The sequence below is a fragment of the Aplysia californica genome, unplaced genomic scaffold (genome assembly GCF_000002075.1).
Source record: "Aplysia californica isolate F4 #8 unplaced genomic scaffold, AplCal3.0 scaffold01034, whole genome shotgun sequence".
Classification (NCBI taxonomy): domain Eukaryota; kingdom Metazoa; phylum Mollusca; class Gastropoda; order Aplysiida; family Aplysiidae; genus Aplysia; species Aplysia californica.
Window position 1 is genome coordinate 39,208 of NW_004798304.1, and position 13,122 is coordinate 52,329.

A 13,122-nucleotide genomic window follows, 5' to 3' on the forward strand; every position below is an offset into this window, starting at 1 on the left:
AGACAGACAGACAGACAGAAATAGGGGGGCGGGGGCGGGGTGGAAGTCTAGAAACGTAAAATTGCAAGGCATGAAAAAAAACAAGACCTTGGAACTTCAGTGAAGAGCATTTCAGGAAAACAAACCAAAACACAAACTTGAAATGAATATCAAGTCCATATCATATTTATTTTTCATTATCCGCAAAAAAAAACGTAACATGAAAAAAGGTCAATAATTTCACCACAACAGAGAAAACAAAAAAAATAACAACAATAAACGAGCAAAAATAACAATAAAACCATGTCGATATCAGGTGAGCTGTTTCTGAGAGAAACTGTAGCCGTATATATGTATATTCACAGAAAATATTTTAAAAATATATCAACAAGTCATTACATAATATGGCCGTGAGAGGACAAAAACCAACAACCCCCCCAAAAAAACAACAACAACAACAACAAAAACCTCGCTATCATGAAGGCTACGAAATTAACAACACATTCCAATCTTCTTACTATACTCAAAAGTGAGGGCTAGGCAACACAGCAGTAATTTTTGCTTGACTTGGCAGCTTATGAAGAAAGTTCCATCTTCTATAACTTTACATCAGATATTGATGGACAATATATATAATATATATATTTTTTGGTTCATGTATTGAGTCAGTAAGTTGGAGATTTTGTTATTCTCTGTTGGGAGATTTAGAACGCATCTGAATGAAAAGGTAGACGCTGTTTGAGAATTAGTTCTCACGTTTGATTCCAAGCGTTGGCTCCGAAAACATGATTCTTTCTAGATGGATGGATGGATGGATGTATGGATGGATGGATGGATGGATGGATGGATGGGTGGATGGGTAGATGGGTAGATGGGTGGATGGATGGATGGATGGATGGATGGATGGATGGATGGATGGATGGATGGATGGATGGATGGGTGGATGGGTGGGTGGATGGATGGATGGATGGAGAGAATTATCGTGAGTATGTACTTAAAGGGTTGATACTGCGTTGATAGAGGCAACAGTTATCTGTGTTTAGATGCTGTTTTAGCCTCTAAAAGTAAGAGGGAGGTTGGGGCGGGGTGCACTTAAAGTTTTTGCTACTGAAGTTGACAGCGAGTGATCCAAGAACAAGATGCCACAGGACATTAAATCAAAGTAAAAAAATAATGAGGTTTCTGGTGCTTAAAAAAAAAAGACAAAATTACAGTAATTTAGAAATTATAAAATAACACAAAACAGTGCACTGGGAAATGTGACAGTCGAATCTTACTTTATGAACCGAATCCACCAAATCTTTTAAAAACAATTGAAGACTTACAGGGAAAAAACGACGGTAGTCACACTTTTCCCATTTTGGGAAAAGTGAATTTTACTGTTTGAAAGTCTACAATTTTCAAATTAAAGGCAAACTCTTAATTTTCTTTTAAGATTACCAAAGACAAGCCATATGCCTTTGCACATAACCATTTTGACATATGCGGTATGGCATTTTGTACCATATTTGTGCTTCCAAAGCTAACAGGGTACTTCTGGACAACTGTCACTTTTCCCTGGGAGCGATGAGACTAATCACACTGTGCTTGTTTCTAATGAGCAGAAATAAGGAAATCATACTGTAAGTAACAGCAAAGGACAGTGAGCCATAGAAACAACAAATCCTTTCTTAAATTGACTCATTTTATTATGTATTTCAACAAATTTATTTGAAAAATTCTTTTGCGAACAATGCACTCCGACTGTATTAGAACAACAGGTCCAGTACCAGGGCATGTAAACTAATAAGGGCAGTAATACTAACATTGTCATACAACACTGTAACAATAAAAATCAGAGGTATTAAAGAAAAAGGGACATTTTCAATGAATTTATAGAGAAATAAGAAAAAAAAACATATAGTATTGAAAAGACTTAGCTCTTCAAAGTTCAATTTCCCCTAAAAGAACATTCTTTGATCCGCAGCTGCGAGCAGTATTATGATGAAAGATCCCCCTCCCTCTCCCACACACACACTCACTAACACATGAAAGACAAAAATGTCCCCTTTGTCATGAGGCGTTTTGGGATTAGGGGGTGGGATGGGAGGATATGTTACCATGACCAAAACTGAGGTCATTTACGTCATTATAAAAGACGCATAATACATGTAACTGAAAAGACAGTCGAAACACACGTGTAAAATGACAACACGATACATGTATCGCCTAAATGTGCTGCAAACTTGATACAGGCAATATCACGTTTACAACCAGGAAAATACACTCTTTATAAATGACATGATTTTGGGACTTTCGTTTTTTCTGTTGGGCTAATTAAAATCTACCGATGCAAGCCCCACCCCACCAGACGCCACTGGATAAGATAGCTACAACGTACCAGCACGCAGCCGGGGATACACGATTTAGAAAGCCAAAAATAAAAAACCAACAAAAAAACCAAACACCCTGCAAAAGAACCCCCTCCCCCTCCCCCCCCACAAAAAAACAAACCCCGACAACAACGGAAATTACAAAAAAAAATCAAAAAAATCTCTCCCCCCCCCCCCCCTACAAGGGAATCGAACTTCTCTGTGCCTCAGCCAAATGGCCTGACGGTGAAGAGGCGAAAAGAATCGAGGAGTCCATGAGAGAAAACGGGCCAAATTAAAAGCGGAAAAGTGTAAGGGTATCAATTTTGAACCCTCATTGACTCATAACTGTATTTCTGTGAAATTATTGTTTATCATTGTTGTTAGATTTCCAGTTTAAACAAGCATATAAAAAAAACCACCAGTAAAAAAAAAAAATGAAGTTATGAGTCCCCAAACGTTCAAAACGGATACCGTCCCAATTTTTAGTTTGTAACTATGCCCGTTTTTCTCGTGTACTCCTCAACTGTTAAATCCCTAAGTCAAAGATTCATTTTCAAAGTCAAGTCACCAAAAATATTATCAGTTACATCTTTTCGGACAACTAACACCCCCTGTTCTCTCATACAACGTATTAAAAGATCAAAACGGAGTAAAAGACCTGGGCTTCGGACGTGTTACAAATTTTTAATAGAGATATTGGAAGTCGCTTTTACCACCATCCATTAAACTCCTACAGTTTTAACTTATAATAATACATGAATAAGTATTTCTATAACCTTTAAGGCATGTATCATTAGAATACCATCGGGGTTACTGTCAGAATACTGATTGTGTATCTAGGTTAACACTATTATTGTCTACAATTATCGTTCATTCGGGACTATGACAATGGGTGTTTGTGAATGCAAACTTAGTGTTACACATTATAATGTGTATGTGTACTATATACAGATGTGTGTGGAAGAGAGGATGTGGGAAAACGTACATGTACGTGTGTGCGTATGTGTATGTGTGTGTGTGTGAGTGTGTGTGTGTGTGTGTGAGTGTGTGTGAGTGTATTTGTGTGTGTGTGTGTGTGTGTGTGTGTGTGTGTGTGTGTGTGTGTGTGTGTGGTGTGAAACACCAAACCAATGTGCCAGCATGTGGACGACAAAGATTTGTATTATATTATCTATCTTATTTTATCTTATCTTTTCTCATCTTATTTTTCTTATCTTATCTTACCTTATCTTAACTCTTCTTGTCTCATCTCATCTTATCTCCTAGCCTTAAAGGATGCAGAACTAGCTGAAGGTGGACATGTAACGAAGTTGAACCAAATCAGACATGTTCTGTACATTTAGGTCACAGATTTTCAGTCTGGGCAATACCACCCGCTTGTGGGCAATTTGGTAATATGGTCTGCTGCGAAAATCTCACAGGGAAATACATTGTCCATGTAGGTGGGGGGCTACGGAAATTTTAATGTCTTAAAAGTAGCAAAAGTGGGCGTTGGCGATCAAAAAGCAGTTGTCGAGCGCTGGTGTAGATGGTTTCAAATCACAGATCAAGAAACTGTCGGCCTTTTTGAGAACTATCTACTGAATAGATTTATATTTGAGTCCAGGACATTTCCAGATCTGAGTACGTTATCTTATTCCTTGAAAATGTCTGCTAAAGACTTCAATATCCCAAGCCTTGCTGTTGACAGACACAATTCAATCACAGAAGACAGCAAATCACAATATGAGTATTCATGATTTAGAAATGTGGTTGTCAAGAGAACCCACTAGCTGTGCACAGACACAGCAGGAGGTGCGGTTGAGGTAAAACTACTGTTTTAGTCAGCGTTTTACGACATGTGCAACACAATAAGGTCAAATAAGAACCGAAGATCAGAGGTGTAACAAGAGAGTAACAAACACAAAAAGAGAATTGGAGGAGAGATCAGGATGACGGATGTATGATAGGAAAGAAGGAGCAAACTACACCAAAGCACCCGCAAATCACCGGCAGATAAATTGATTTGATATTTACAGGCACGACAAAAAGTAATTTGAAAGCCTCAGTAGTGCTACCATTATTATTTTTGCCAAAATGGACACATAATCGCTTCCATTTTCAGTCGACGAATCTATCACTGGTTAGTGTATAGGTTTAAAACCCCTCTCAACTCTTTAGAGTTATATAAGAGGTGGGACCTCCGAATGTAACTTTTATCACTGATATGACCGAGCCAAATGGGTAGTGAGCCCTAAAAAATAAAACCAAACGATAAAAAACTCCCCCAAAACAACCTAAGTTCAAGACGTTCCGCTGAGGTTTCAAACCAGGGACATCCGCTCCATAGTCCAGCATGATGCCAACTAAGTTAATGTTGCGACCAACGAATCTGCAGAAATAATTAGTTGCAAGTAGCCTGAATTCAGCGCGCATTCTATGCTACTCCTTTGGAATCTCCGCTTTCTCCTTCTCTGAGGGAGCACATGCGACGGGCGAGTGTACCTCGCACAACACTTTACTAGACGTCTTCATCATACCGCCCATAGATGTTTGGCTGAGGAACATGTCCCGCCTGTAGTTGCACACTACCGTGCGTAGCTCCACCAACACCGACACTATGTCTGTGAACATCTTCCGCCATTTTGGGTTGTCGGCGTTCCGTGAGCAAGCGTTCGGGACTGACAGGCGAGAGTCGTTTGGCGCCTTCCGGAGTTCATGTAGCAGACAGCGCACGTATACGTCATTGAGGTCTTCCACACTTCTTCTGTCCTCTAGGGTGGCGAGGTCCGCACTGGTGATCACGATGATCTACAAAAACAAAGGGGGGGGGGGGGGGGGGGGAGATATACACTTGAGCATATACACTTGGGCATTGATGACTCAAATACGTCGGGGACAGACCGATTCGGTACCTTATGATGAAAACGTTCTATCTGGTCAGTACTTAGTTCTGACAAATTTGACGGAAAAAGTTTTGAGTCTCACAATGCCAAGCTTTTTCGAATGCATGCAATTACATGTATTTGAATATCTTGATAATGAAACCGAATATTCTTACCATTTTGATGGAGCAGACATTGCATTTGCATTCTAACCTTATGTTTTTAGTAACTTACAACGGCCAAAACAGATCTAGAACGTTGTAATTCTCAGGTAGCGAAATGTATTGGACTCACCTGTAATTTGGGTTAACATAAAATAACGAAAATTTAAAGAGGTATCAGTCGGTGAATGGAAAATTGTACGAGCTATCCGTCATTTCCAGTTCTACGTGTTCTTGATATCTGTACCCGACTATATTTCTTTAAAATTTTGGCTCAATTCAGAAATTAATTGGGAGGCTGGTTTCGACAGCCCAATCCTGACTGAGAGTGTAACACTTGCGGTAAAGGTATGGCCTGGAAGTTTGTTTTACAATGGCGTGCATAAACACGTTCTTCAAGCCTTGCTGAAATCATTCCACAAGGCACTGTACAGGGAGGACGAAGTAGAGGCAGACAGAAAAAGAGATGACACGACAACAACTGAGAATAGACAGCCATGGAGCAGCGGGACACACCAAGGAAAGCAGAGAGCCAGGAGGAGTGAAGGGGTGGAGGAGATTTGTTGTAATCTGTTAGAGGCGATCCAATGGATGATAAATCAAGCACAAGAAGAATACACAAATAAATAAAAACACACCAATACATAAATGCATTAATTATGATACACAACATCACACAAAAAAGGAAATGCACACACAACGTTGTCACTGTGCAACGCCCAGTTTTTTTTCTTCTTAAACTAGAGGTAAGGGCACATCCACCTAAAGCCAGTGTCACCGGCACACTCACTTGACATCAGTGTGCGCCTCAGCTCACAAACAACTCGGCCACAGTAACCCCCTACAAATGCAACTTTGAACCTGCAGTAAACGGCGAGCGCTAACTTTTTTCGAGAATGGAAAAGAAAACCAATGGCTCAATTTTGGTGAATTTTACAACGATCACAACGATCGAAACATCACATTTAATACATTCTTTATGCTCAAAATCATGAAAATTTAGTTCCGTCTATTTGATAAGAATATTTAAATCCACCTTCGTTTAAATCTGAAGATCTTTTTTTTGTATTAGTCAAAAGTTTTACGATATTTGCAACAAAATATGGTCATATAAGTGCCGAAGTTAAGAGGTGTTACAAGAGAGTAACATACACAACAAGAATGAGCGGAGATAAGGACGATAGACAGATGTCTGACAGGAAAGAAGGAGCAAATCACACCAGAGCACTCATCTATCACCGTCAAGGGTTACGCTCTGAAGAGTGTGTAGTTTCCTTTAAAGAAGTGACGCAAAGGTACGCACCACCAGAATTATATTTTCATAACGTTATCGATCTATACATGTCACGACGCGGTGGAATCAGGCTCTCGTAAATTTTCGGGTGCATGGAGTCAAACTTAAAGTCTATTTATTTGTCTTGCTTTTGGCGGGCAAAATACCCCTCTATCTAGAATAGAAGTCGACATTATTGTGATTGAAAGAGGTGGGGGTCGCCTGATCTCTGAGGTGAAATTAGCAAGAAAATGGCCGTCAAAGCTTGGGTGTCATTGAAGACTGCTAACCTACGTTTATTTGTGCCTTTGATCAATGTTTCTCTGTAAAATCCACACAAAAATATGTTTTTTTAAAAACAAAAAAAGGCATACAAGGTGTTGAACCAAAAAACCCCCGAAAATTGAAAAAAATTGCACAAGGGGGAGAAACAAGCAGGTTTTTTCGATTACCTTATTTTGAAGAGCACCTGATTTCACCATGATGCCTCACATATACGCTATAGGTGTATATATAGATAATAATAGTATGCTCACCTTGAGGAGCATAACGACAGTGTCGGAAGGCCTCATCCTCTTGAGCCTGTCTGTGAGCAGGAACACCTTCTCGGCGTAGTCGGGACTGAACAGCTCTGCCCACTCGTCAAAATGGTACGTCTGACCACTCACTTTGGTGGTCACTCGCAGGGAGCTGTCAAAACCTGGTGAGGGATGGAATAATGAGTGATGAAAGGATGAGGAATGGAAGGATGAGGAACGGAGGAATGTTGGGGGTGAATATCAATGGTGAAAAGGCTGAAGGATAGATAAGTTACAGGTTAGAAATAATGACGGTTCAAATCGATGTTGTAGTTAAAGAAATCAGTTTCTTTGTTGTGAAATATGTAGACGATTTCAGTCATGCCTTTGTAGGAATTCGACCATTTAATTCATGCGATACCACCATTCCCCCCCCCCAAAAAAAAGATAGAAAACGAAAACTTAGACAGAAACAAAAAAACAAAACAAAAAAACGAAACAGAACAAAAACATCCCCCAACAAATTTACAAAACGGAATGAAATTGATGCATACATCTTACATTTAGAAAAAGGATTATAATAAAACCCTTATTTATTTCTCTTGTCGCAGGTAATTATAATGCGTCCAAAATCAGTCAAGGAGACAGATTAAGCCAAAACCATCAGGCTACTGCGTTGAGCTTTATAATTATGAACATGCAAAGAACAATATTATTCTCAAAGATTTTATATAATCTCCCCCCCCCCACCCCCCAACAAACAAAAAATAAATAAATAAATAATTTTTTTTTTTAATCATAGAAATCTTCAATTGAGATAGTGTTCAGTGAATGAATTTCCCTTCTCAGTGTTCAACCTTAGATCTTTGTATCCTGCATATCAGTATGATTTATATATGCCAATCTTTTAATGGTCTATTGGGAATAAGGAATACGTTTTCCTCTTTTCTTTCTTGTGTGTGTGTGTGCGTGTGTGTGCGGTGCGTGTGTGTGTGTGTGTGTGTGTGTGTGTGTGTGTGTGTGTGTGTGTGTGTGTGTGTGTGTGTGTGTGTGTGTGAGAGAGAGAGAGAGAGAGAGAGAGAGAGAGAGAGAGAGAGAGAGAGAGAGAGAGAGAGAGAGAGAGAGAAAGTATTTGTATAACTTTTTACTTTTTAAGACAATAGAAAATGACAATACATGTACACTGTACTTGGCTTCCTAAGAACGCTAACCAAAATCTAGAAGAAAACCTGCCAAATTAAGGAGAAAACCCAGCAAAATTAAAAGAAAATAAGCCAAACCAAAGAATCTCTCACCTTTGTAGTCGTTGAGGATGTACCACTGCGGTATGCAGGTCTTTATCAAGGACATCTGGTCCCGCAAATTGAGCTTGTGAAAACCAGGGATCTCTTTCAGCAAGTGAATGAACTCAATGGTCCACGACTCCCAACTTTTCATGCAAACTTTGGAAATAGCCGGCTTATTTCTGACCGAGTCTTCATCTTGTTCGCCATTATCGCTGTACTGAGAGTCTACAACGGTTTGAAAGCTACACGCATTGCCCAAGTTGTCTGGGGTCTCTGAGACACATTTTAAGGGAGGCTGAATTACTTGTTTGTTGAGGTCGATGCCCTTTGTGTGTGGCTTGCGTTTCTTTCGATCACTGTAGTACTTATGAAACTCCAACTGTTTTCTCGCAAGTTCGTCTTCTTCAAAATCCACTTCCAGATGCTTGTATTTGCAGAACACACCTCTGACCTTCTGAATCAGTTTCTCTAGAAACAAATCATCGCCGGAGAATCCATTCGCTTCCTGAATCTGAATAATCTCTAAAGCGTCCATGGTCTTTTTCTTGTGAGAATACCGACCAGTCTTGATTCTGTTCCTTGACATACCGGCTCTGATACATCTTTGATGACGACAGTATGTACATACATTCCGCCTAGAACCACTGACGTCACAGTCTTTCTGCCTTGCACATGCGTAGTTTTTGTTGAACTTGAGAGTTCGGCGGAAGAATTCGTTGCAAGCTTCACAGGAATTCACGCCAAAATGGACACCGGAAGCTTTATCCCCGCAGATTCTGCAAGGAGGAAGTTTGTGCTCTTTTGCCTGAGAGTTTGTTTTTTTCACCACACGTTGAGGGCCATGAGTCAGTGGGTAAGAGGACTCAACATAGCTGATCGGGGAATGGTCTTCAAAACCCTTTATACAATATTTAGACGCCTGTTTGACGGCCTGGTCTATCTGCTTTCCGCCAGTTCCAGAATATTTTTTTTGGCGTTTATCAGCGCAAACCTTCGTCATCGGCGATGTGGCTTTCCTCTTTTTCCTCACATTCGTCTTTTCATCACCTCCTGTCACAGCCTCTTGTGAAGAAAAACTTCGCTTTTGTGGCACCATTTTGTGTTTGTACGACTCTGTACAAATGTCATTATCTGTTGCGTTTGTCTGTAGGTGGGAGAAACTGTCTAACGAGATGTGCCAACCTTGGATGTCAGACTCACCGCTCACGGTCGTCTCGGTCTCCCCGCTAGGAGGCACACCCAGAACTTTCTCCAGGACCTTGACGTTTGGGTTTTCGCATCCTGCATTGAGGGCGTTCTCTGTGTGAAAGTTTGTGGAGTGTATTCGTGCCACAGGTCGCAGTGTCGTGTATTCAGGAGAATCGATGCCTTTGATGGATTCGATGTCAGGGGAGGAAACGTGTTCTCCTCTGCTGATCTTGTAACTGCCTTCATCGGAAATAACTCCAGTTGTATTGCTCATTTCTGACTGAGGAGATAAAGAGGAGTAGAAAGAAAGACATGAAGAATTGAAGGAGGGATTGACAACAGAGGAGGAGGGAGTGGGGGAGGAGGAGGAGGAAATGGACGACGTGGGGGAAAAAGAAACTGAAGAGCAGTTTCTCTGCTGCTTCATTGAGCTGACCAGGAATTCCTGAGCCACTGACGGACGAGGCTCGCCTGTCGGGTGGTTCTCAGCCTGGCAGGACGCCATGTTGTTCTGGCTGTTCTCAGAGCCGGACTCATCCTGGTCTCGATTTTGTCCCCTCTCACAGACGTCTGAGTGCATCATGGGGACACACCCAGCTCCTCGCCAACCCTCTGCCCGACCGCTGACTCCGCGGGTTCGTGGCGGTTGCTGCACAAATGTCGAGGAAAGGAACGAGCCAGGGCTGGGATTCGAACAGCTGTTGTGGGCAACTATTTCTTTACCGTTGTCCAATCCGTTCTGGGATTCCTCACTTTGATCATTTCCGACCTGTGACCTATTGAAGAGACTCGAGAGCCCTCTATGTTCTGTTGATATGCCAACAGGCACTGTTATGATCTCTGGCGGCGACGGCAGACCGTGCGATGACGTCACTGGGTATGACAACGTCACCGGACGCGATGACGTCTCAGTGCAGATCGGAGTATCCTGACCTCTTCCCCCCACGACAGTTGTGCTGGTTGCGACGTCATTCACGTCTCCGAATTTCAGAACGTCGTGAGCAACGTTTTGCAAGGCTGCACCAAGAGATGACGGATGTTGCCAGGACATAAGCTTACGCGCTACTTGAGACAGGTGTTGACAGCTTTTCCTGCAATTTCTCGAACTATCACTTTGCTGGTGTTGGTCGTCTACAGAGAAGATTTGGAGAAGCTGCGGGTGGTATTTTCGCTTCTTCTGTTGGTTTTCAGGACGTACATTCGATTCCTGTTGCTGTTGTTGTTGTTGTTGTTGTTGTTGTTGTTGTTGTTGTTGTTGTTGTTGTTGTTGCGGTCGTTGTTGCCGCCGCTGATAATGAAGAGAATGGGGATGTTGTTGTGTTTGTTTTTGGAGCTGCTGCTGATGATTGTGTTGATGAAGAGGAAGGTATTGTTGTTGCTGTTCTTTGTATCGTCGCTGTTGGAGTCCATGGCTATGCTGCTGCTGCTGCTGCTGCTGCTGTTGTTGTTGCTGTTGCTGTTGTTGATGTTGTTGTTGTTGCAAGTGTTGTTGTGTCTGGCCAGTGTTTCCACGGTAGTTCATAGACTGATGATGGTGATGATGGTGGTGGTGATGATGTTGCTGTTGCTGCTGGCAACTGGGAAAAACCTCCTGGCCAGAGAACGAAACAAAGTTGTCCGAGGCCGCCAACACATCAAAAGGAAAGTTGGCGTCAGAGATTGCAGGGAGTGGCGCGGACGAGGATACAGCCGCGATAAAATCATCAACCTCTTTGGAAAAATCTCCTATGACTGGCGACACGTCAAAGGTCTTTCCAACACTACTGTGGGGACTACCGTGCAGAATACCAGCATCTGCTTGTCTTTGACACAGCTTGGGCTCAGCACCACCACCAGAGTTTGACGTGCTTGTAGGTCCAATTCCTGAAATTTCCATAACTCCAGTCGGTGTTTTACTGTTTTGCCAACCGAAGGAAGTCATGCTATCTCCCCTGGTCTCTGTACCTGTAAAGTCTTCTCCATCGGACAAGCAATACGCCCTGAGAACCTCAGACATAATGAGGCTTTCAGACATGTTCTCGCCTAGACTTTCTGGGTCAGCTGTTGGCCTTGACACGTGGTCGCGACTTGTCCCGTCAACCACAGATCCGGACTTTTGTCCTGTGAACAATCTTATCTTTCCACTCTCTCCTAGCTCAAGGCTAGAACCCTTCATGATCCATAAGTGCTCAGTCACGTCACGTATCACACGCGCAAGCGTTCTTCTTTGCTCACGAGGCGAAAAGAAGGCGTCTTCGGAGAAACTCAAGATATGAACATGATCCACTGAAGAAAAGGCGAAACTGAAGAAAAAAACTGGTACTCACTCGCACGCACAGGGCGGACAGCAGCAATCTATTGGTTCACCGGCGTTTTGAGCGCGCGTTTCGATCCATAACTTTCCCCGCTCGCTCAGCAACACAAAGAGTCGGCGAAACCAGAGGAATATGCGGGAGTGTGAGAAAGTACTGTCAACACCTAGGACTTAAAGTGCAGCAATGACCTTCGCTTGTAACAGCTTCTTTGGTAGGTTTTTCTAACCGTTCCAGCCAATAAAACCAATAACTGACTATGATGTAAAGTAAGAGTGCGTTAGACACAACAAATCGATGCAGCGCCTGCAATAGTAATTAGGTAGAACCAGATCATCCATTAAACTCCTGGTGCAGAGAAGTAACATCCAACGCTTTTAGATCTTCTTTTCCTGTTCTACTTTTCCTTTCTGGTGGGACTAATGAAGCAACTTGGGTTTATTTGTATGTTCCTCGTGAAGATCATAGACCTTGAACAGTCAGGGGCGTGGAAACTGGGCTGAATTCCTGGGGTGGGAGAAGACGAGAAAGTAAGCTTAAAACCTGTGTCATTGAAGAGACGTTAATAACGTAATATTCTTCTCCGTCTCCACACCCCCATCCTCCTCCCCCTCCTCCATCTTCTTCATTTTCTTCTTCTTCTTCTTCTTCTTCTTCTTCTTCTTCTTCTTCTTCTTCTTCTTCTCCCCCTCCTTCTCCTTCTCCTTCTCCCTCTTCTTCATCATCATCATCATCATCATCATCAACAGTAAGCCTACTAACGTACTCCCAACCTCTCTTTGGGCATTTAGAATCTAAACTTCCCTAAGTCCTGAGTCGCCACCCCGCCCATGTACAAAAGTTTTAGTAAGAATTTTACCGCACTTGCAACACAAGTAGACCAAGGCCACAAAAAGAAGCGGAGGAGAGATAAGGAACAATAATATAATAGTACACATATTCGATAGCAAAGAAGGAGCAAACCATACTAGAGCACCCGCTAGCCACCCACACCATCGCACAGCGGATCTACATGACAAGAACGAAAAAAACCAAAAGACACCCAAAACCCGGAAGAAACATTAACTGCGACGTTGTATATATTGGGAAAAAAAAAAGCATAAATCTCCGAGAAAGCTGTGAACTTTGCCGCCAGTTTTTATTTCGAGCGCGAACCATGGGCCAGGAAACTGGGCCAAGGGTCGATATCTCTCCCAGTGAGAGAGTGC

At 42.2% G+C, this 13,122-nt stretch overlaps 1 protein-coding gene across 1 annotated transcript; it reads right to left on the reverse strand.

Annotated features, from left to right (window-relative positions):
• Positions 1–4,272: 4,272 nt before the first annotated feature.
• On the reverse strand, positions 4,273–12,588 carry LOC101857528. The gene is made up of 3 exons (XM_005111265.3): positions 8,445–12,588; positions 7,168–7,331; positions 4,273–5,123 (listed from the first exon to the last, which is right to left on the reverse strand). Exons 1-3 carry the CDS (start codon positions 11,776–11,778, stop codon positions 4,755–4,757), a joined length of 3,867 nt encoding a protein of 1,288 aa, XP_005111322.2. The 5' UTR covers positions 11,779–12,588; the 3' UTR covers positions 4,273–4,754.
• Positions 12,589–13,122: the final 534 nt, after the last annotated feature.

Coding starts and splice junctions, on each gene's coding strand:
- LOC101857528 (XM_005111265.3), bottom strand. CDS start 11,778: ATGAAGGGTTCTAGCCTTGAGCTAGGAGAGAGTGGAAAGATAAGATTG. Junction 7,332..8,444: donor CATCCTCAACGACTACAAAG/GTGAGAGATTCT, acceptor ATCCCTCACCAG/GTTTTGACAGCTCCCTGCGA. Junction 5,124..7,167: donor CTGTCGTTATGCTCCTCAAG/GTGAGCATACTA, acceptor TTGTTTTTGTAG/ATCATCGTGATCACCAGTGC.